At 54.3% G+C, this 23,915-nt stretch overlaps 1 protein-coding gene across 6 annotated transcripts in view; it reads right to left on the bottom strand.

Annotated features, from left to right (window-relative positions):
* The window catches only part of LOC123758801 (cGMP-dependent 3',5'-cyclic phosphodiesterase), a 187,914-nt gene that overhangs the window by 59,757 nt on the left and 104,242 nt on the right, over positions 1–23,915 (bottom strand). For all 6 annotated transcript variants that reach the window (XM_069334632.1, XM_045743517.2, XM_069334628.1 and 3 more), the window contains 4 exons: positions 22,825–22,934; positions 19,528–19,667; positions 15,017–15,159; positions 14,157–14,382 (listed from right to left, as the gene is read on the bottom strand). In XM_069334632.1, the coding sequence (XP_069190733.1) occupies positions 14,157–14,382; positions 15,017–15,159; positions 19,528–19,667; positions 22,825–22,934 (619 nt within the window). The remainder of the gene's footprint in view (positions 1–14,156; positions 14,383–15,016; positions 15,160–19,527; positions 19,668–22,824; positions 22,935–23,915) is intronic.

The raw sequence follows: 23,915 nt of genomic DNA on the forward strand, positions 1-23,915 counted from the left end.
TATGGGGCCCCACGTCGCCTGGAGGGTCAGAGGGGGGCCCAGGAGCTGGGTCCTCACACAACATGGCTCTCATATCCTCCTCACTATAAATACAAAAGCCTAAGAAAGAGAACTACCTAAACCCGTCACTCATGAGATTTCCAAACCAATTTTTTTTTTAAGGTATAAGTCAGTAATGATAAAGGGAAGGGTGGGTGGCGCCAAGCACCGGCAACTCTCCAATACAAGACTGAACACAAGACGACAAATGCCGCCATCACAAAATACTGAGGAAAATGACACTACAGACTTGGGTAGATTTGCCTGGAGCGTCGCGGCGCGGGCACACTGGGGCAAGCGTCGCTTCTACCTTGAATCAAGGCTGAAACATTGATTCGGCGTTGAATCGACGTAGAATCAACATACATCTCCATTGATTCAACGTCTAGTCTACGAATTAGTTATTATTGGATAATATACCGACTGGGTGAGTAGAGAAGTGAGGGGGAGGCTGGAGAGGGAGAGAGAGGGAGAAGAGGAGAGCACTTCCCAAGACGGGTCATCACCCGGGGTCCATACCTGGCCTGGTAATCAGTCAAGGGAAGTGGCTGAGCAGGGATCGATCCCCGGTAAGTAGCGGCCAGTACCCCGCCCTATTTCTCTCTTAACCCCGCCCCCCTCCCCATACAACCCTCCCCATCCTTACAGCTTAATGACGCGGGGAACGGAACCCCCCCCCCCCCCCAACGACTCCCCTAAGTCAGCCTCACCCCCTCCAAACGACCCCCCCCCCTCCTCCCCGACACACATAATATACCATCCCAGAATAAGACAACCATGCATATAATGATATATCGACAGGTGCAGCAGCACCACCACTACCAACTCACCAAATACCATAATTTCTCTTCCCAGAACCCCGTCCTCGCCAGGTGCTACGAGCCCCACACATACAGTGCTGCACACTGCACACACACGAGCCCCACACATACAGTGCAGCACACTGCACACACACGAGCCCCACACATACAGTGCTGCACACTGCACACAAACGAGCCCCACACATACAGTGCTGCACACTGCACACATACCAGCCCCACACATACAGTGCTGCACACTGCACACATACCAGCCCCACACATACAGTGCAAGCAACAACAACCATCACGTGTTACGCTCTTTATGTAAAAAACTGTCAAACGAGATAAAATTTCAACATATAATATTATCTCAATTTCATTAGGCGTCGGCGACAAGGAAAATATGAAATTTATTCTTTGATGTAGGCAGATAAGGTCTGTGGGTGGTGACAGCCCCCCCCAGCATGGTGGGGTGGTGACAGCCCCCCCCCCAGCATGGTGGGGTGGTGACAGCCCTCCCCCCCAGCATGGTGGGTGGTGACAGCCCTCCCCCCCAGCATGGTGGGTGGTGACAGCACCCCCCCAGCATGGTGGGGTGGTGACAGCCCTCCCCCCAGCATGGTGGGGTGGTGACAGCCCCCCCCCCCCAGCATGGTGGGGTGGTGACAGCCCCCCCCCAGCATGGTGGGTGGTGACAGCCCCCCCCCAGCATGGTGGGGTGGTGACAGCCCCCCCCCCAGCATGGTGGGGTGGTGACAGCCCCCCCCAGCATGGTGGGTGGTGACAGCCCCCCCCCAGCATGGTGGGTGGTGACAGCCCCCCCAGCATGGTGGGGTGGTGACAGCCCCCCCCAGCATGGTGGGTGGTGACAGCCCCCCCCCAGCATGGTGGGGTGGTGACAGCCCCCCCCCAGCATGGTGGGTGGTGACAGCCCTCCCCCCCCAGCACGGTGGGTGGTGACAGCCCTCCCCCCCCAGTATGGTGGGTGGTGACAGCCCTCCCCCCAGCACGGTGGGTGGTGACAGCCCTCCCCCCAGCATGGTGGGTGCTGACAGCCCTCCCCCCAACATGGTGGGTGGTGACAGCCCTCCCCCAGCATGGTGGGTGGTGACAGCCCTACCCCCAGCATGGTGGGTGGTGACAGCCCTCCCCCCAGCATGGTGGGTGGTGACAGCCCTCCCCCCAGCATGGTGGGTGGTGACAGCCCTCCCCCCCCAGCACGGTGGGTGGTGACAGCCCTCCCCCCCAGCATGGTGGGTGGTGACAGCCCTCCCCCCAGCACGGTGGGTGGTGACAGCCCTCCCCCCAGCATGGTGGGTGCTGACAGCCCTCCCCCCAACATGGTGGGTGGTGACAGCCCTCCCCCAGCATGGTGGGTGGTGACAGCCCTACCCCCAGCATGGTGGGTGGTGACAGCCCTCCCCCCAGCACGGTGGGTGGTGACAGCCCTCCCCCCAGCACGGTGGGGTGGTGACAGCCCTCCCCCCCAGCATGGTGGGTGGTGACAGCCCTCCCCCCAGCATGGTGGGTGGTGACAGCCCTCCCCCCGCCCCCCCCCCCCCCTCCTCCGAGCGAAACACAACGTACTAGTAACACTAATTCAGAGTTCTTCCCGGATGTTTTAATTAAAGTGACGACGTAGCCTTAAAAATCTATGAAAAGGCAGAGAGTGTTGACGTCACTGTAATCTGGCATGCATGTGTGTCCTTGATTGGCAGAGAGAGGGAGGGGGGAAGGGAGGGGAGGGGAGGGGAGGGGAGGGGAGGGGAGGGGAGGGGGAAGGTGGAAAAGGGAGAGAGAGACTGACAGACAGTAGACAAAGGCGATATACAACTATCAGCTCTGCAAGTTTTACGTTCACTTAATCTATCTATCTATCTCTCACACGCACACACGCACAGTAAGGCGGGATCCAAGAGTCAATGCTCGATCCTGCAGACACAACTAGGTGAGTACACAGGTAGGATCTACGAGGAAAGGCTAAGGGGGCTGAACTTCATGTCCCTGGAAAACAGAAGAGTAAGGGGAGACATGATAACCACCTACAAAATTCTCAGGGGAATTGACAGGGTGGACATACTCTTCAGCACGGGTGGGACACGAACAAGGGGACACAGGTGGAAACTTAGTACCCAGATGAGCCACAGAGACGTTAGAAAGAATTTTTTCAGTGTCAGAGTAGTTAACAAATAGCAGTGATGTGGTGGAGGCTGACTCCATACTCAGTTTCAAATGTAGATATGATAGAGCCCAGTAGGCTCAGGAACCTATACACCAGTTGATTGACAGTTGAGAGGCGGGATCAAAGAGCCAGAGCTCAACCCCCGCAAACACAACTAGGTGAGTACAACTAGGTGAGTACACACACACACACACACACACACACACACACACACACACATACACACACACACACACACACACACACACACACACACACACACACACACACACACAGCTACCAAAATACACATTGAGGCGATGCGAGGCGCGTCCCGACCCAGCTGTGGTCCCATCCAGTGGTCACCACCTGTCTCCACTACCGTTAGTGTGAAGGACGGTCACCGTGAGGGGCCAGGACCAGTTACTCCGTCACCGTGGTCACCGTCACCGTGTTTCAACCCGACCACGCCCATATATGTCCACTAATATCAATTCTTAACTGAAATATTCAAGGAGCCAAGTTTCTTTTGAAGGATCCGAACACAATGACAACTGCTGACGTCCACGACGAGACCAATTTGCATTTTATTTTCATTTTGGGAGAATATATATATATATAAATATATAAAAATAAATTATATATATATATGTCGTACCTAGTAGCCAGAACGCACTTCTCAGCCTACTATGCAAGGCCCGATTTGCCTAATAAGCCAAGTTTTTATGAATTAATGTGTTATCGACTACCTAACCTACCTAACCTAACCTAACTTTTTCGGCCACCTAACCTATAAAGATAGGTTAGGTTAGGTTAGGTAGGGTTGGTTAGGTTCGGTCATATATCTACGTTAATTTTAACTCCAATAAAAAAAAATTGACCTCATAAATAATGAAATGGGTAGCTTTATCATTTCATAAGAAGAAAATTAGAGAAAATATATTAATTCAGTAAAACTTTGCTTATTAGGCAAATCGGGCCTTGCATAGTAGGCTGAGAAGTGCGTTCTGGCTACTAGGTACGACATATATATATATTGGGGGACGGGTTAAGTGAAGTTGTGGAGGCAGACTCTATACACAGCTTCAAATTCAAGAAGCTATACACCAGTTGACTGATGGTTGAGAGGCGAGGCCAAAGAGCCGAAGCCCAACCCCCGCAAGCACCACTAGGCCAGTAGAGGTGAGCCACCGTGCGTGGTACCCTGCACGGTGGTACCCTGCACGGTGGTACCCTGCACGGTGGTTCCCTGCACGGTGGTACCCTGCACGGTGGTACCCTGCACGGTGGCTTCCTGGTTAACACCAACCAGTTATCAAGAGTGGATGACGCCCAGTTGACCAACATACGAGCAGAGTTTAAGACTCTAAACATCATTTAGAACCTGATGCTACAAATGCCAGCCTTGTTCTGGAGTACAAGACGCAAAGACTAGGATACTGGCCAGAAGTATGCCGCCTCATTGGTCCCAGAGCTGTTAGACATGATCTACAAGGAAGACACATCAGGGAAGACATAAATACCACGGGCACAGTTGTCACATGGATACACAGGGCCACAGACAGGCAACGGGGGGAGGGGGGCACACGGGGAGGCCGGTGGCAACACAGATGCCAACTGAGCCAGAGAGAGAACTGTGTGCAAGTAATGAGCTGCGGAATGCACCACCGCGTGAAATGGTTCCAGCAGACTCCACACAGTTAGGGGAACTACTACACCAATAAACTGTAGACAGAGGCGGGACCAGTGAGCTGATGCTCAACCCCCGCCAGCACAACTAGGCTAGAAGAGGTGGGGATGCGACCCATATCTGGCCCCCTGGTGAGGAGGGCCAGCACGAGGGAGGCTCCACTCCTCCTCCACCATCATAACCAAGCCTTCACCAGTTACGTATCGATCATTGGCTTTAATTATCAAGAATCTATATCCAGTGAGATATATACTTGTAGCTCTCCTGCAAACTGCTAATTAAAAGATATCAATACGAGGCCACTCCGGGGACCAGCACGGGGACCTCTGTGCCTCACTCACCTACATGTGCTCACCTATACACCCGATGCCAGGGACCAGTTAATCACCTAGCCCCGCCTTCCAAACTTGTTATTTAATATAATACAATGACTGTTCTCATGTTCTTTTGATATTTACATTCACAGTTCTTTATAGAGTTAGCTTTAGGCACTTTTCCTCCAACCAAATCCACACATAACGCTAAAACGGTTTTGACATCTGACTTGTGTTTCTGGCGTCCGGCCCCGTCTCCTCCTCCTCCTCCTCCCAGCTTTATACCACACTTCTTTCTCTACTTAACGATTCCGCTTACAATCTTGTATGTCGTTATCATGTCCCCGTTATTTCTCCTCTGGTCTAGTGTGGAGACCCCCAGCTCCCTCCTGGCTGAGGGCTCTCACCTGAGGCAGGAGCAGCGGCCTGCACCTATATTTGCACCTGTTATGTTTACCTGTTTTTTCCAGACGAGGATATGACCCCTGGCGGCGGGCGGGAGGAGCGGGACCTCCTGCAGCGGTGTACCAACTACACCATTGGAGGAGACAAATGGCTACTAGAGTTCAATACCAACAGTTGTAAATTAATGCGAGAGGAGAAGGGAGACTTAAAGGTCATTATGGCGAGAGGGAGGAGAGGGGAAGGATCCGGAGTGGACGTAATATCAAGCTTAATGTACAAGGAACATGTCAACACATTACCTGTTATGGAAGGTAAGTATGCAACCTCCGCCCCCTCCTCCTCCTCCCCCCCCCACACGCACGTCCCTTCCCCCCCATTAACGCGACGATGATAACAGCACTCTCAATATTTTATACAAGCATCGCTGCATGGGGGGGGGGGACTTCCGGCGACGGTATAAACAGATCAATTAATCGATCTTGGACGGGTACTGACCACACCCCCCCTCCTGCGCGGGTACTGGCCACACCCCCCCCCTCCTGCGCGGGTGCTGGCCACACCCCCCCCTCCTGCGCGGGTGCTGGCCACACTCCCCTCCTGCACGGGTGCTGGCCACACCCCCCTCCTGCGCGGGTGCTGGCCACACCCCCCTCCTGCGCGGGTGCTGGCCACACCCCCCTCCTGCGCGGGTGCTGGCCACACCCCCCTCCTGCGCGGGTGCTGGCCACACCCCCCTCCTGCGCGGGTGCTGGCCACACCCCCCTCCTGCGCGGGTGCTGGCCACACCCCCCTCCTGCGCGGGTGCTGGCCACACCCCCCTCCTGCGCGGGTGCTGGCCACACCCCCCTCCTGCGCGGGTGCTGGCCACACCCCCCTCCTGCGCGGGTGCTGGCCACACACCCCCCCTCCTGCGCGGGTGCTGGCCACACCCCCCTCCTGCGCGGGTGCTGGCCACACCCCCCTCCTGCGCGGGTGCTGGCCACACCCCCCTCCTGCGCGGGTGCTGGCCACACCCCCCTCCTGCGCGGGTGCTGGCCACACACCCCCCCTCCTGCGCGGGTGCTGGCCACACCCCCCTCCTGCGCGGGTGCTGGCCACACCCCCCTCCTGCGCGGGTGCTGGCCACACCCCCCTCCTGCGCGGGTGCTGGCCACACACCCCCCTCCTGCGCGGGTGCTGGCCACACCCCCCCCCTCCCTCCTGCGCGGGCGCACTACTGACGAAGACGTCCCACCTTACTCTTCACAACCCGCTAATCATAGAAGCAAAGAGTCAATGGTTTCACACACACACATTAAAATCTACGCAAGCATATACCCGACTTTAAAACACTTATCCTTTTCCAACTGATAACTCGAGACGAGTACCAATCACTTCAAGTTATGTATTGTAAACATTCTATTGATCAACACTATCAAAACACCTGTCTTTGTCGACACACAGATGGTACACACACACACGGTACACATACAGATGGTACACACATACACATACACACACACACGGTACACATACAGATGGTACACACACACACGGTACACATACAGATGGTACACACATACAGATGGTACACACATACACACACACACACACACGGTACACATACAGATGGTGCACACACACAGGTGGTACACAATCGTCTATGTTAAAGGCCATTTGATAGTCTAAACAGAACACAGTTTGCCAACCGATCACTCCTATGTGTAATCAATCACCCAGTCACTGAATTCTACCAAGTTTTCTGACAGTATATGCCGTCCCAGGACCCATACTGGGATTTGGCGACGGTCAAGTGCTGTAGACATTTTACCAGTCATATACCGGCATCATCTTCCACCAGTGTGCAGGCGTGCGTGCGAGACCGCTTGTGCACCATCGGGGGAGAAGGCCGCGCATAACCGAACAACGAAGATGTCTCAGGGACGGCAAAAGGGCACAACAGAGTGGGCACACGGAATTTTTTTCCAGACTGTTAGAAAGTGTTTGACATAGTTCCCTACATCGCACTAATTCAGATGGTCGATGAACACACAGGTACACGGTGCACCGCTGGCACCCCGCAGGTACACGGTGCACCGCTGGCACCCCGCAGGTACACGGTGCACCGGTGGCACCCCGCAGGTATACGGTGCACCGCTGGCACCCCGCAGGTACACACAACCACATCTATTGACTCTGGACCAACTTTTAACTCTCCAATTTTTCTTTGTCAAAACTTGCCCCCTGAAGGTCAACACAACTGGAGTTAACTCGACTGGAGAATATTTCTTAACATATCTGGGTCCCAGGAGCTAAACTCGGCCTCCAGGTCCCAGGAGCCGAGCCCCTTCCCAGCACAGTCTTCACCCAAGACCAAGTCACACTGACTTCCACACTACGTGACTTATACGTGACTGTGACTCTCTGACAATCGACAACAAGTCTTTATCTATAGAAGACAATGTCAGAATGACTGACGTTAGAGACCAGACGCTCGCGGCCTGCCTCACTAACCTCCGCACGAATGACATAAGGGGATCTCGGGTCTGCCCACACACCTTCCTTGACGGGGAGGAGGGGGGGGGAGGGCAGTGGCCTGTAAACCCCCTTCACGAAGTCGGTAGATACGAAATGTGTCGCCCAAGGTCCGTAGAGTTAAGAATTAGTGGGCACTCTTTTGGCCAGAGTGATGAAGACGGTGTGTAGGGAGAGTGGCTACAGTGGTGGTGGAGACAAGGAGGGTGAGCGTGAGAGTTTCTAGAGAGAGAGAGAGCGGGAGAGTGAGTTCCCTCACTTGCTCACTACCTAGTGGTTCTTTTCTCTCTCACTCCCCCCTGTCCCTCACTCACCCCCCTGCCCCCCCTCCCACCCCCCCTGCCCCCCCTCCCACCCCCCTGCCCCTATCCGTCAGCTCGCCGTATATCTCAACCTCTTTCGGATCCTGTAATTTCCTGTCCAGTTATCTCCTTGTGTATTTGTTAAGTTGGTCGTGTGTGTTTACCCGTCCGCCTTCTGTCTCTCGTCCACTACCTGTCTCCTCTCTGTCCACACCGTCCCTGACGCCATGTGCGCACATGCGCGAGCTCGTAACCACGCACACGAGACAGAGAGAGAGAGAGAGAGAGAGAGAGAGAGAGAGAGAGAGAGAGAGAGAGAGAGAGAGAGAGAGAGAGAGAGAGAGAGAGAGAGAGAGAGAGAGAGAGAGAGAGAGAGAGAGAGAGAGAGAGAGAGAGAGAGAGAGAGAGAGAGAGAGAGAGAGAGAGAGAGAGAGAGAGAGAGAGAGAGAGAGAGAGAGAGAGAGAGAGAGAGAGAGAGAGAGAGAGAGAGAGAGAGAGAGAGAGAGAGAGAGAGAGAGAGGAGAGAGAGAGAGAGAGAGAGAGAGAGAGAGAGAGAGAGAGAGAGAGAGAGAGAGAGAGAGAGAGAGAGAGAGAGAGAGAGAGAGAGAGAGAGAGAGAGAGAGAGAGAGAGAGAGAGAGAGAGAGAGAGAGAGAGAGAGAGAGAGAGAGAGAGAGAGAGAGAGAGAGAGAGAGAGAGAGAGAGAGAGAGAGAGAGAGAGAGAGAGAGAGAGAGAGAGAGAGAGAGAGAGAGAGAGAGAGAGAGAGAGAGAGAGAGAGAGAGAGAGAGAGAGAGAGAGAGAGAGAGAGAGAGAGAGAGAGAGAGAGAGAGAGAGAGAGAGAGAGAGAGAGAGAGAGAGAGAGAGAGAGAGAGAGAGAGAGAGAGAGAGAGAGAGAGAGAGAGAGAGAGAGAGAGAGAGAGAGAGAGAGAGAGAGAGAGAGAGAGAGAGAGAGAGAGAGAGAGAGAGAGAGAGAGAGAGAGAGAGAGAGAGAGAGAGAGAGAGAGAGAGAGAGAGAGAGAGAGAGAGAGAGAGAGAGAGAGAGAGAGAGAGAGAGAGAGAGAGAGAGAGAGAGAGAGAGAGAGAGAGAGAGAGAGAGACAGAGAGAGACAGAGAGAGACAGAGAGAGACAGAGAGAGACAGAGAGAGACAGAGAGAGACAGAGAGAGACAGAGAGAGACAGAGAGAGACAGAGAGAGACAGAGAGAGACAGAGAGAGACAGAGAGAGACAGAGAGAGACAGAGAGAGACAGAGAGGGGTCCAGCATCAGGGTAGGAGAAGCACGGGAAGTCCAGGTAATCAACCTAACACAGGACAAAGCCTCTCCAGATGATACCAGTGAACTTGTAAGACTGACAGACAACAAGACTCGTCCCTGAGGCGAGGCGACTGGACCTCACCACACCCCAGAGGAGCAGTACGGGAACATGATAAAGACATACAAATTCCAAAGGGAACAGATTAAATAGAGCAACAGGAGCAGCCCGGCCAGGTCCTACCACAAGCTGGGAGCCCGGCCTCGTCCACCACAAGCTGGGAGCCCGGCCTCGTCCACCACAAGCTGGGAGCCCGGCCTCGTCCACCACAAGCTGGGAGCCCGGCCTCGTCCACCACAAGCTGGGAGCCCGGCCTCGTCCACCACAAGCTGGGAGCCCGGCCTCGTCCACCACAAGCTGGGAGCCCGGCCTCGTCCACCACAAGCTGGGAGCCCGGCCTCGTCCACCACAAGCTGGGAGCCCGGCCTCGTCCACCACAAGCTGGGAGCCCGGCCTCGTCCACCACAAGCTGGGAGCCCGGCCTCGTCCACCACAAGCTGGGAGCCCGGCCTCGTCCACCACAAGCTGGGAGCCCGGCCTCGTCCACCACAAGCTGGGAGCCCGGCCTCGTCCACCACAAGCTGGGAGCCCGGCCTCGTCCACCACAAGCTGGGAGCCCGGCCTCGTCCACCACAAGCTGGGAGCCCGGCCTCGTCCACCACAAGCTGGGAGCCCGGCCTCGTCCACCACAAGCTGGGAGCCCGGCCTCGTCCACCACAAGCTGGGAGCCCGGCCTCGTCCACCACAAGCTGGGAGCCCGGCCTCGTCCACCACAAGCTGGGAGCCCGGCCTCGTCCACCACAAGCTGGGAGCCCGGCCTCGTCCACCACAAGCTGGGAGCCCGGCCTCGTCCACCACAAGCTGGGAGAAAAGTGAAAGACCCCCACACCTGAGGCACTGATGGCGTGCCTCAAAGTGCCTCTCACACTAATGGAGACTTGCGTCCCGCCTACTCTGGAACTAATTATAATATGCGTCACACCGCCCCATGCCTGAAGCAAGAGTTGCGTCACACCGCCCCAGAACTAATCAGGACTTACGTTACGCAACACCTGCCACTAATCAGTGTTGCCTCACCGTTGAAAGGTCGGCGTCGTATGGAGCATTGATTTATCGCAGTCACTGAGGACATGTCTTTGTAACGTGGCGGAGGGAGGGAGGGAGGGAGGGAGGGAGGGAGAGACAGGAAGGAGGGAGAGACGAGAGGGAGGGGGAGACAGGAGGGAGGGAGAGACGAGAGGGAGGGGGAGACAGGAGGGAGGGAGAGACGAGAGGGAGGGGGCCAGAGAGGGAGACACACACCACAATCGTCACAACGTAGCTGGTCTAGACGTTTATATAATGGGAATATAATGAAAGGTAATGTTAGCTTCAGTCCTTGTGGTGCTGCTGGCACGGTGTGTGTGGTGGTGGTTGGTGGTGGTGGGTGGTGGTGGTGGGTGGTGGTGGTGGTTGGTGGTGGTGGGTGGTGGTGGGTGGTGGTGGTTGGTGGTGGTTGGTGGTGGTGGGTGGTGGTGGTGGGTGGTGGTGGTGGTGGGTGGTGGTTAGTGGTGGTGGGTGGTGGTGGTGGTTGGTGGTGGTGTGTGGTGGTGGGTGGTGGTAAGTGGTGGTGGGTGGTGGTGGTTAGTGGTGGTGGTTAGTGGTGGTGGTTAGTGGTGGTGGTTGGTGGTGGTGGTTGGTGGTGGTGGTTAGTGGTGGTGGGTGGTGGTTAGTGGTGGTGGGTGGTGGTGGTTAGTGGTGGTGGGTGGTGGTTAGTGGTGGTGGGTGATGGTTAGTGGTGGTGGGTGGTGGTTAGTGGTGGTGGGTGGTGGTGGTTAGTGGTGGTGGGTGGTGGTGGTTAGTGGTGGTGGGTGGTGGTTAGTGGTGGTGGGTGGTGATTAGTGGTGGTGGGTGGTGGTTAGTGGTGGTGGGTGGTGGTGGGTGGTGGTGGGTGGTGGTGGGTGGTGGTTAGTGGTGGTGGGTGGTGGTGGTTAGTGGTGGTTAGTGGTGGTGGGTGGTGGTTAGTGGTGGTGGGTGGTGGTGGGTGGTGGTTAGTGGTGGTTAGTGGTGGTGGGTGGTGGTGGTTAGTGGTGGTGGGTGGTGGTTAGTGGTGGTGGTTGGGTGGTTGTACTCGCCCAAGTGTGCTTGGGGGTAGGGGGGGGGGTTGAGCGTCCGTTCTTGGTTCCCGCCTCTCAACTGATTTGTGTGTACTCGCCTAGTTGTGCTTGCGGGGGTTGAGCTCTGCCTCTTTGGTCCCGCCTCTCAACTGTCAATCAAATGATATACAGGTTCCTGAGCCTATTGGGCTCTATTTAGAGTGTGAGTGAGTGTGTGGTGTGTGTGTGGTGTGTGTGGTGTGTGTGTGTGAGTGTGGCGTGTGTGGTGTGTGTGGTGTGTGTGTGTGAGTGTGTGTGGTGTGTGTGGTGTGTGTGTGTGGTGTGTGTGTGTGTGTGTGAGTGTGTGTGTGTCCAAGAGCTTCATCATAATATAATCATCTCCGCGTATTTCTCTGGTCCAAAACACTGCCAAGTAAATTAGCAAGAAAAACTTAGAGAACTCAGTACAGAACCATCGCTCAAGCCAAGCTCTCCACCAGATATTATCGCTCGTGTTAAGCTGCAAGCTAAAGGTACACCACGAACAATAAAGGTCAACTAAAACAAGGCTGAGAAAACAATTGACAAGGTCGTACGCAGAACGGTTTCCCAATTAGTATTTTTCGCTTGAAATATGAGGGTGGGACCCCCCCGCCCCCGCCCCCCCCTCACATCGGGACCCCCCTCCCCCTCGCCTATCTCCTTGTCAGCGCCTTGAACAACGACTAGTGATGTGAGCCATCCATGACCGACAGGGTGAGAAAGAGAGAGAGAGAGAGAGAGAGAGAGAGAGAGAGAGAGAGAGAGAGAGAGAGAGAGAGAGAGAGAGAGAGAGAGAGAGAGAGAGAGAGAGAGAGAGAGAGAGAGAGAGAGAGAGACAGACAGACAGACAGAGAGACAAAGAGACAGAGAGACAAAGAGACAAAGAGACAAAGAGTCAGAGAGACAAAGAGACAGAGAGACAAAGAGACAGAGAGACAAAGAGACAGAGAGACAAAGAGACAGAGAGACAGAGAGACAAAGAGACAGAGAGACAAAGAGACAGAGAGACAAAGAGACAGAGACACAAAGAGACAGAGAGACAAAGAGACAGAGAGACAAAGAGACAGAGAGACAAAGAGACAGAGAGACAAAGAGACAGAGAGACAAAGAGACAGAGAGACAAAGAGACAGAGAGACAAAGAGACAAAGAGACAGAGACACAAAGAGACAGAGAGACAAAGAGACCAGCTCAGATACGGCAGTCACTATTAAATTAGTTACTCGTATAAATAAAGAGGTTTGACCCCCCCAGGCTCCCCCGTGTGCATGTGTCCCCCTCCCCCTCTCCCCTTCCCTCCACACCACCATAAACACGGCCGGCGAGGACGACGTAAACCTGTGTTTAGTATACCAGCGACGTGTCTGGAGGTGTACCTTGACGGGGGGGTGGAGGAGGAAGAGTGTCTTGACGGTGTACTGGGCAGCCTGGCGGCCACTCGTGATGTAGTCTCACAGTACACATGTGGTCTAAACTCTCACCTCACAATCTACGATCCCGGGTTCGATTCCCAGCGGGATGAAGACATTTGGACACGTTATTCTGATGCCTCTGGTCACCTTGCAGTAAATATGCACCCGGGAGTTATGCAGCTGTTGTGGGTTGCATCCTGGGGGGGGGGGGGAGTTGACATAGCGGGATCTATATACAGCTGGCTTCCTGTCCCCGCCTGGGGGAAAGTAAGTCATTCTCAAAAGAAGGCGCCAAGAGAAAGCAATTATTTGTTTTACTTAATTGAAACTTTAATTACGTTTCACCCACAGCCGGTTCCATGGGTTTATGGAACCGCCTACCCGCCGAAGACACACTTGCCAAAACTGTGTTAAGTTTTAAAATCGACCTGGAAAAGATCAAGCCAAATGGAGGGGACCTTTGACAAGCCCCTGGCTTTATGTTTTTGTCTAGGCCACTAGGGCTGGTGGCCTTCATGTAAATCGGGTAAAAATAAATGCGAATTGGAGAAGTTCTTAGTTACCCCTTGTCCGGTGAGAGCATTGTCCATTTTCTTTCTATCTGCAAAACACACGCACATTCGTTCTCTATGACAGGCTGCATGGTAGACTATGTTGTTCTTGTACCCAGGTGCACATTCTTGCAACAGTTTCGGCATTTCATTGAAGTTGTCAAAAACCCTACATAGCGAACTTCCCTCCACTCCACTCCGTGTCAGCAGGTAAGTTAGGCGGTATTTTCTTTTTATTTTATTTAGTTTAATTTACTGTTCAGTAGCCGTCATCTTCAGTGGATAGTTAATAGTGGTCCGCAAGGGCCCGGCCTCCCCACACATGGTTAAGCAGCTGCCACTTGAATAAACTGAAGACCATACAAAATAAATCCAATACGATATAGGTGAAGCGGACTCACTTCTCCGAGAGCTTGAGAAAGGTCGAGGCTTTCAGGCACAGAGAAACCAAACCACCTCTCAACAGTGACAACTTTGGTATTATAAAAATAGGGACAAAATGATGCAGGACTTAATATTGAGAGTGAAGGAAGTACTTACCTTCATGTGGAACATCATGAGTTCATTGGAGAGCTTGGAGCGAACTTGTGTGTCGAAGACCTTCTTGTAGAGGAGGGAGTTGGCGATGGAGATGCCGCAGTAGATGCTGAAGGCGGTGGCGATCTCCTCGTCGAACCTGGAGAAGTGGAGCCCCGTCGTCTTGTTGCACAACTCCGCCACGCCGATAACCTGCCCATCCTCCTTGATAGGGAAGCACAGGATGTTTCTGTACGGGGCAGAGAGTACACTCACTCGCCCGCCGGGTTTATGTCACACTCGAGCAGAGCCCACACTCGAGCAGAGCCCACACTCGAGCAGAGCCCACACTCGAGCAGAGCCCACACTCGAGCAGAGCCCACACTCGAGCAGAGCCCACACTCGAGCAGAGCCCACACTCGAGCAGAGCCCACACTCAAGCAGAGCCCACACTCAAGCAGAGCCCACACTCGACTATACAAGAGCCGTTAAAGAATGCGTTTGTTAAAAGCAAAAACAAACTATGAAAAGAGTAATCAGTAAGACCGCTGCCAGCCGCTCCTGGGCCACCAACGAGCCAAGAACAACAGTTCCGTACTGGCAAGTGAAGACAATATAGACAACAAGCATCTTACATCAAGCTCAAACGTTTTATATTTCTTTTGCCCTGTAATACACGGTCCACCGCTGGGCTCATCGCTATCTTGTGTACTTGTGGAACAATTAAAACTGGCCTGCCTGGTCTTTGGGGGGGGAGAGCCAGGAGAAGTGAACGCACCTGGTCTTGGGGGGGGGGGAGGAGTGAACGCACCTGGTCTTGGAGGGGGAGGAGCCAGGAGAAGTGAACACACCTGGTCTTGGGGGGGGGGGAGGAGTGAACGCACCTGGTCTTGAAGCCCGTGCACTCGTCAAAGCCACGGTAGAAGAGCGGATGAGCGTAGGCGTCGCGTATATTCAGGAGGTGGCCGGTGGTGGCGACGTGGCCCGCTATCCCCTGTGTCGCCGGGAGCCTCACCTCCCCACACGACTGTTGGGGGGTCACAATGTACTGCATTATACACCTGGCACTGGAACACTACCTGGCTGTGGCTACCCCACACACCTGGCTAATAATACACCTCCCGGGGCGGACTCGCAAACCATTTCCGTGTTCACATAAGAGATCCGGAAGTCTTGTGTCCGTCATGGCGGCTAAGTCTGTATTCACTAAACAGCTTGCGACGCTGAGGCGCAACGAGATCATCTGTGGCAATAAAAAGCTTGGGCTGAGGACGACCTCGTAGCACATAAAGAGCTCGTAAACCGTTTAGTAAATACCGATTAAGCTGTCACGATAGAGGCAAGAGGTAGAGATCTCTTGCGTGAGAGGAAACCAATGTACGAAGCTTGGCCTCAGTGAGGGACGTTTGAGGGCCTGGCAGGTGTGTATGGGGGAGGGATCCCAGGCAGGTGTGTATGGGGAAGGGATCCCAGGCAGGTGTGTATGGGGAAGGGATCCCAGGCAGGTGTGAATGGGGAAGGGATCCCAGGCAGGTGTGTATGGGGAAGGGATCCCAGGCAGGTGTGTATGGGGAAGGGATCCCAGGCAGGTGTGTATGGGGAAGGGATCCCAGGCAGGTGTGTATGGGGAAGTATCCCTGCCAGACCCCGCCACGTTCTCTTGGTCAGGTAGCAAGAGAACACAGAAGGATCTGGCAGCAACACATCCACATCTTTACCAAACTTAACCTCCCGAAATCTGATCCTATGATTTCAATAAAGTTCACTTACATGTTCACCATCTTAAAATAAAGTTACTTAACTACTCTTTCCATTACAGAATGCAGCATATACTATAGGGAACGGAAGAGGAAGAGGAGGAGGCTGTAGTGAAGGAGGAGGAGGTTGTAGTGATGGAGAAAGAGGAGGAGGCTGAAGTGGAGGAGGCGAGGATTAGAGGCACTAGAGCCTCTAGTCCAGGCCGCCTCTGGAAGGACACACTGCTCGTCTCTCCGTGTCTATTTACAATTAGTCTCTGCAGGACTGGGAGGGAGGTAGTTAGCTCTTGGACCCTGCCTTTGTAGCCCTCGGGTCTCTAATGTACCGACTCCCAATCTGTTGTCCTCTATCTACTACGTATATTTTTATCTAACGCGCGCACACATCCTCAGGATGTAGCCCGTTGCAGCTGTCTAACTCCCAGGACTTATTTACTACTACGTGAACAGTGACATCAGGTGAAAGAAAGTCTGTCCATTTGTTTCTGCCTCGGCAGGGAATCGAACCCGGGCCTTTAGGACTACGACCCTTTATGTCCACTCAGCCTGCCCCCTCCCCGTGTGTGTACTCACCTAGTGCTTGCGAGGGTTGAGCTCTGGCTCTTTGGTCCCGCCTCTCAACTGTCAACTGGTGTACAGATTCCTGAGCCTATTGGGCTCTATTATATCTACATTTGAAACTGTGTATGGAGTCAGCCTCCACCACATCACTGCCTAATGCATTCCATTTGTCAACCACTGACACTAAAAAAATTATTTCTAATATCTAAAACTACACACAGTGTGTGTAGGTGTGTGCGTGTGTGTGCGCGCGCGCGCGACAACTCTCCGCATGCGCGTCGAACTGCGTGATAGCCCTGGAGAGTTGAGTGGAGAAAGGCAGGAAGTAGAGTGAGGAGGAGGAGGAGGAGGATAAGGCTAACCAACCTGGTGCCATGAGGAAGATAATACACAGCCACAGGTGAACACAACTCTGTGAACGCCTGTCATAGTAACGCTCAACTACGGGATGCAGTGCTCAACTGTTCAAACTCTTCCTTCAGCATCAAAGGTTCAACTCTTATGAACACGAGACAAACGTTCCCGAAGGAATTGAATAAAAAAAAAACACGTGAGCTAGCAGGAAATTGTGGCGGTGATGGAGGGAGAGGCAGGGGAAGGGAGCTATCAGGGGGTAAAGCGCCAAGCCATTACGACTATATAGCACTGGGAAGGGGTCAGGATAAGGGTTTGGGATGGGACGGGGGGAAAGGAATGGGTGCCCAACCACTTGTGGACGGTCGGGGATTGAACGCCGACCTGCATGAAGCGAGACCGTCGCTCTACCATCCAGCCCAAGTGGTTAGGGAGAGGCAAGGGTGCGCCAGCATCTACAGCGCTGTGGAAAGTGCCGCCACTATCCAATAGAATACTTCCGTAGACAAGCCAGGAAGTGAGTGAGTGAGACGGTGTATTGAGGGGTAAAGCCAGTGACCTAGTGACTGAGGGAGGCACTAGCGACAAGTACTGTCGGGTAGAGAGTACTTCCCGAAACGACGAGTCCTGGGATGCAGGCGGCAAGTGGCAGCAGTACTTCCTCCACCGACTGCTGGCGGGAGACACTAGTTAGTTGACCAGGTACTTCCAGCACCTGTCTTTATGGTACTTCCCCTCCCGTCCACCCACTCCTTTCCATCTCACCCAATCTTTCTCCCTCTCTCCCTCCCTTCCACTTCCCCTCCTTCACCCCCATCCCCCTTCCAACCTTTTGTATTCCTCTCCTCTCTGTCTGTCTTTACAACTCTCCATTTATCTTTACTGTCCTATCTCCTTTATCATCTCTTCTTTCTCTCAATTCCTATTTCCTGCGTATTTCCCTGTCGTGTGTATCTACACTCCCCCTCACACACACACACACACACACCACACACACACACACACACACACACACACACACACACACACACACACACACACACACACACACACACACACACATTAATCAGAGATGCGGCAAGCATTTTGGAGTGGAAAATATATTCTAGAACGGGCAGTAGTCATCCATCTGCGTCCCTGTCTCTTAATTGCCACCCGGCCCTGTGCCACCCGGCCCTGTGCCACCCGGCCCTGTGCCACCCGGCCCCCTGCCCCGGACCACTCCCTGCTCTTCACCATGCTGTGGCCCTCTACCACCACCTGATAACTTTGTAAAGTAAATTAAAAGTCTCCCCGACCAAAAACACATGACCGTGAGTTTTGTGAGAACTTGGCCAAGAGCTGCCGCTAATCTCTCGTCTAAACCTCGACTTTCCTGACTAGTGTCTACCTTTACAAGGATTAGTTTCAGGGAATTATCGCCTGGAATTTACGAGGCCAAGCGGCTGCTAACTCTTTTAGTTAAGGCAATTACTCTAAGACGACCCGTGATTGTTTGGTTCCCAACTTGCCTCGTTATCCCCTTGATTGTTTCCTTTTATTTACCAAACAAGCCAGTAGAACCAAACAAACCTAAACAGCCAAAGTGGTTGGGCTGGACGGTAGAGCGACGGTCTCGCTTCATGCAGGTCAGCGTTCATTCCCCGACCGTCCAAGTGTTTGGGCGCCATTCCTGCCCCCCGTCCCATCCCTAATCCTTATCCTCACCGCTTTCCAGTGCTATATAGTCATAATGGCTTGGCGCTTTCTCCTGACAGCTCCATTCCCTTACCTATTTGTTCCCCTGCTTGCTGGTTGGATCTAAGTGGCTGTTTGTTGCCTTGTTAGTAATTGTGGTCCCCTCACAAGCCTGTCAAACCAGCTGCACCGCGAGGCTCATCACGGGTCTTCTCCTCTCACCAGCGAGCAAGTGGTTCCTGCTCCACCTGTTGGCTTCTCACTTAGTGTTCATTTTATGGCCCTTTCTCCGTCTATTCTTCCTTTCATCTATCTCCCTCCGCTTCACCCGCCGCCTACAGCTCTTGTCGGCTTTGATGCCGGCGTCTGGTACCTTGGGCGAGGAGAAGAGGCGACGAGCGGGAAAAGTCTGAAGGAGAGGAATGGAATGAGGTATATCTGGAGTATACTTCAGATATGCTCTCTTCCATCCCTCTCTTTCAGCCTCATTCTCAGTCGTCTCTCCCTCCCGCCCTCCCTCCCCTTCTCCGGCCCCGCCCAAGGTAATCAAGGGCAGTAATTACCTCTCCCACACGAGGTTCTCAATATGGTAGTTTACTACCAAGCCTGGGACGCCCTCTGGCGCTGGTAAGGTCTTCACTTTACCGCAGCGGCCGCCCTCTGCCAGGCATCATCTCCGCCATGTTGTGCCTCCTATACTCCTATCCACTATCATTACACGCAATATGGGATTTGCCTCAAGAACTGACATTCTAGCGCGCACACACAAGGGGACCAGTCGGGGACCGGTGCTGTCTAACCATCCCATCCACAACTATTGACATTTCACACGATTTCGCATCCAGCTGCCTGTGTGTACTACTGCTACTATCCTCCTCCCTCCCGCCCCGCCCCTACCATATTCCCTGCCATCCTCTCCCCTTCGCTCTCTCCTACCTCACTCCCTATCCCGTAACTCATTCCCAACCCGCTCCACACTCTCTCTCATCTCCCTCCTTCCCTCCCTCTATCCATCCCCCCCCCCCCCCCCTGCCCCAGCCACTCACCTCTTCCTTACTCTCGCCGTCGAAGACCTTGGCCACCAACTGGTTCTGTTCCCGATCCAGCAGGAACAGCGAACATCTCTCCGCGTCGGTCAGCTGTCGCGCCTCCGCCATGATCTCCCGCAGCAGGACGGTGACGTCGTCTGCGGGAGGCCCACCACCACGCCCACGGTTAGTACACACGACCATGGTAAGGGACAGGAGAACCACACTAAGGGAGAACCAGGGTTCAGGGGCAGGAAGTGAACCACACTAAGGGAGAACCAGGGTTCAGGGGCAGGAAGTGAACCACACTAAGGGAGAACCAGGGTTCAGGGGCAGGAAGTGAACCACACCAGGGGGAGAACCAGGGTTCATGGGCAGGAAGTGAACCACACCAGGGGGAGAACCAGGGTTCAGGGGCAGGAAGTGAACCACACTAAGAGAGAACCAGGGTTCAGGGGCAGGAAGTGAACCACACCAGGGGAGAACCAGGGTTCAGGGGCAGGAAGTGAACCACACCAAGGGGAGAACCAGGGTTCAGGGGCAGGAAGTGAACCACACTAAGGGAGAACCAGGGTTCAGGGGCAGGAAGTGAACCACACCAGGGGGAGAACCAGGGTTCAGGTGCAGGAAGTAAACCCCACCAGGGGAGAACCAGGGTTCAGGCGCAGGAAGTAAACCCCACCAGGGGAGAACCAGGGTTCAGGGTCAGGAAGTAAACCCCACCAGGGGAGAACCAGGGTTCAGGGGCAGGAAGTAAACCCCACCAGGGGAGAACCAGGGTTCAGGGGCAGGAAGTAAACCCCACCAGGGGAGAACCAGGGTTCAGGCGCAGGAAGTAAACCCCACCAGGGGAGAACCAGGGTTCAGGGTCAGGAAGTAAACCCCACCAGGGGAGAACCAGGGTTCAGGGGCAGGAAGTAAACCCCACCAGGGGAGAACCAGGGTTCAGGGGCAGGAAGTAAACCCCACCAGGGGAGAACCAGGGTTCAGGCGCAGGAAGTAAACCCCACCAGGGGAGAACCAGGGTTCAGGGGCAGGAAGTGAACCCCAAGACACTGCCTGAACCAGCAGGTTGTCTTGGCTTACTAACATGACAAAAATTGAAGCCACAATTTAATAATATTATGAATCTAAACATAATGAGGAGGATTACTTTAGGTGATAGTGATGGTGGTGTCGATGGTGTTGATGATGGTGTTGAGGGCAGCAGTGGTGTTGATGGTGATTGAAGAGAGCACAAAATATGGAGTATAAAGAGGACACTCCCTGGGTGTTTATTTGGAGCACAGCAACTGGAGCACAACAGCTGGAGCACAACAGCTGGAGCACAGCAGCTGGAGCACAACAGGTGGAGCACAACAGCTGGAGCACAAACAAACCACTTTTAAAACAAGTTGGAAAGGTTGGACAACGGTTAAGTTGGACCGCACGCAAATTGGGTCACAAATTTGTTGCATCATCAACAAGGGATCAGATGAACAAGGGCCGTGACGAGGATTCGAACTAACGACCGAGATACGGATAAGGATGGAAGATGGCAGTGGGACTGCCCCCTCCACCCTTCTTCGCCTCACCATCCTGGCATCACCCCCCCCCACCCCCGCACAGCCAATTGGGGTGGACGGTAGAGCGACGGTCTCGCTTCGTGCAGGTCAGTGTTCAATCTCCGACCGTCCAATTGGTTGGGCACCATTTCTTTACCCCCGTCCCATCCCTAATCCTTATCCTGACCCTTTCCTAGTGCTATATAGTTGTAATGGCTTGGTGCTTTCTCCTCATAAATTCCTCCCACACCCCATTCCCACGACACATGTATCCACAGTAATAGTGTCAACGTTCTTGTGTGTCGCCTCTAGAATCGAGAGGAAAGTGGGCTGCGTGGTGAGAGAAGATGTGGCAGCCAGTAGCAGGAGGGAGAGTGTGTCGCGTCCTCACCACCAGTAGCCCACTTGTGGCCAGCCCCAGGAGCACTGCTCATCACTGACGCTGGTCAGCTCAGCTTTAGAGTCAACAGCAGCCACCAAGTGTTTTACAGTAATGTTGGTGGTGGTGGTTGTACCTTGGAGGACACGCGTCCCCTGCGTGTGGCCAACCACACGGCCTCCTGCCCAACCACGCACTTTACTTCTTGACTCAACAATCGCATTACAGTCTGGAAGGAGCCGAAAGTGACCTCTAATTACATTGACTACTTGTGATAGTTGCTTCTCCATACTGGCCCTCTCTGGGAGTTGGTGGTTGACATCAGTCTTGACCAAGCTGGTCATTAGCTTAGGACGGTCAACTCGCAGCGGTAAATGTGTCCGGGACATATATATGAGAGTATTTGTGCGCCAGTGAGGGGTGAGGCGTGTCAGGGAGCCCTGCGCACCGCCCTGCTCCAAGGACACACTCGTGCATGTCAACTGATAAAACAGTCACGACTTCAAAGGCAATTTAGCTAAAAGCAATTGAGCTGGAGGAGTGAGCGTGGAGGCGGCGTACACGCGTGCTGGACAACGCTCACACGTGGACCACTGTATTCACTTAAACTAAGTATGATAAAGCAGAATAAGATGGGGGGGGAGGGTAGCGCAGGCGGCAGGCACTCTTCTTCTTGAGCGGGAGGGTGCCTGGAGGGAGGCTGGAGGGAGGCTGGAGGGAGGCTGGAGGGAGCCTGGAGGGAGGTTGGAGGGAGCCTGGAGGGAGGCTGGTGGGAGGCTGGAGGGAGGCTGGTGGGAGCCTGGAGGGAGGCTGGAGGGAGGCTGGAGGGAGGCTGGAGGGAGGCTGGAGGGAGCCTGGAGGGAGGCTGGAGGGAGCCTGGAGGGAGCCTGGAGGGAGCCTGGAGGGAGGCTGGAGGGAGGCTGGAGGGAGGCTGGAGGGAGGCTGGAGGGAGGCTGGAGGGAGGCTGGAGGGAGGCTGGAGGGAGCCTGGAGGGAGCCTGGAGGGAGCCTGGAGGGAGGCTGGAGGGAGCCTGGAGGGAGGCTGGTGGGAGGCTGGTGGGAGGCTGGAGGGAGCCTGGAGGGAGCCTGGAGGGAGGCTGGAGGGAGGCTGGAGGGAGGCTGGAGGGAGCCTGGAGGGAGCCTGGAGGGAGCCTGGAGGGAGGCTGGAGGGAGGCTGGAGGGAGGCTGGAGGGAGCCTGGAGGGAGCCTGGAGGGAGCCTGGAGGGAGCCTGGAGGGAGCCTGGAGGGAGCCTGGAGGGAGCCTGGAGGGAGCCTGGAGGGAGCCTGGAGGGAGCCTGGAGGGAGGCTGGAGGGAGCCTGGAGGGAGGCTGGAGGGAGCCTGGAGGGAGGCTGGAGGGAGGCTGGAGGGAGCCTGGAGGGAGGCTGGACTTACCGAGGTGCGTGAAGAGGTTCTGCGCGACGTTAAGGAGCGCCTGACACTGTGTCCGTAGTCGCCGCTCCCTCTCCGCCGTGGTGGTGTTCACCAGCATCCCCACCGTGTACCTGCAGCACACACACACACACCTGTAACACCTCCTCCACACCTCTCTATATGTGTGTATGTGTGTGTGTGTGTGTGTGTGTGTGTGTGTGTGTGTGTGTGTGTGTGTGTGTGTGTGTGTGTGTGTGTGTGTGTGTGTGAGTGTGTAGGTAGGTAGGGAGTCGGTACATTAGACAACCGAGGGTTAAAAAGTCCAACATCTCTATCCTGTAGGCATACCGTAAATACACACACAGGAACGTACACACAGGTGCACAGACATGCACGCACGAACATACACACACACGCAGCTCCACAGCACACCCGCAGGAATGGTCAAACAAATGGTTGTTAGAGTTTAACCCAAGCAAATGTAATGTAATGAAGATAGGTGTAGGGAGCTGGAGACCAGATACAAGGTATCACCTGGGAGATGAAATTCTTCAAGAGTCAGAGAGAGAGAAAGACCTGGGGGTTGATATCTCGCCAGACCTCTCCCCTGAAGCCCATATCAAGAGGATAACATCAGCGGCATATGCCAGGTTGGCTAACATAAGAACGGCCTTTAGAAACTTGTGTAAGGAATCTTTCAGAACATTATATACCACATATGTCAGACCAATCCTGGAGTATGCAGCCCCAGCATGGAGTCCATATCTAGTCAAGCATAAGACTAAACTGGAAAAAGATTCAAAGGTTTGCCACCAGACTAGTACCCGAGCTGAGAGGTATGAGCTACATGGAGAGACTACGGGAATTAAACCTCACGTCGCTGGAAGACAGAAGAGTTAGGGGGACATGATCACCACGGACAAGATTCTCAGAGGAATTGACAGGGGTAGATAAAGACAGGCTATTTAACACACGGGGAACACGCACAAGGGGACACAGGTGGAAACCGAGTGCCCAAATGAGCCGCAGAGATATTAGAAAGAACTTTTTTAATGTCAGAGTGATTGACAAATGGAATGCATTAGGCAGTGATGTGGTGGAGGCTGACTCCA

Source organism: Procambarus clarkii, chromosome 31, assembly GCF_040958095.1.
Source record: "Procambarus clarkii isolate CNS0578487 chromosome 31, FALCON_Pclarkii_2.0, whole genome shotgun sequence".
NCBI lineage: Eukaryota > Metazoa > Arthropoda > Malacostraca > Decapoda > Cambaridae > Procambarus > Procambarus clarkii.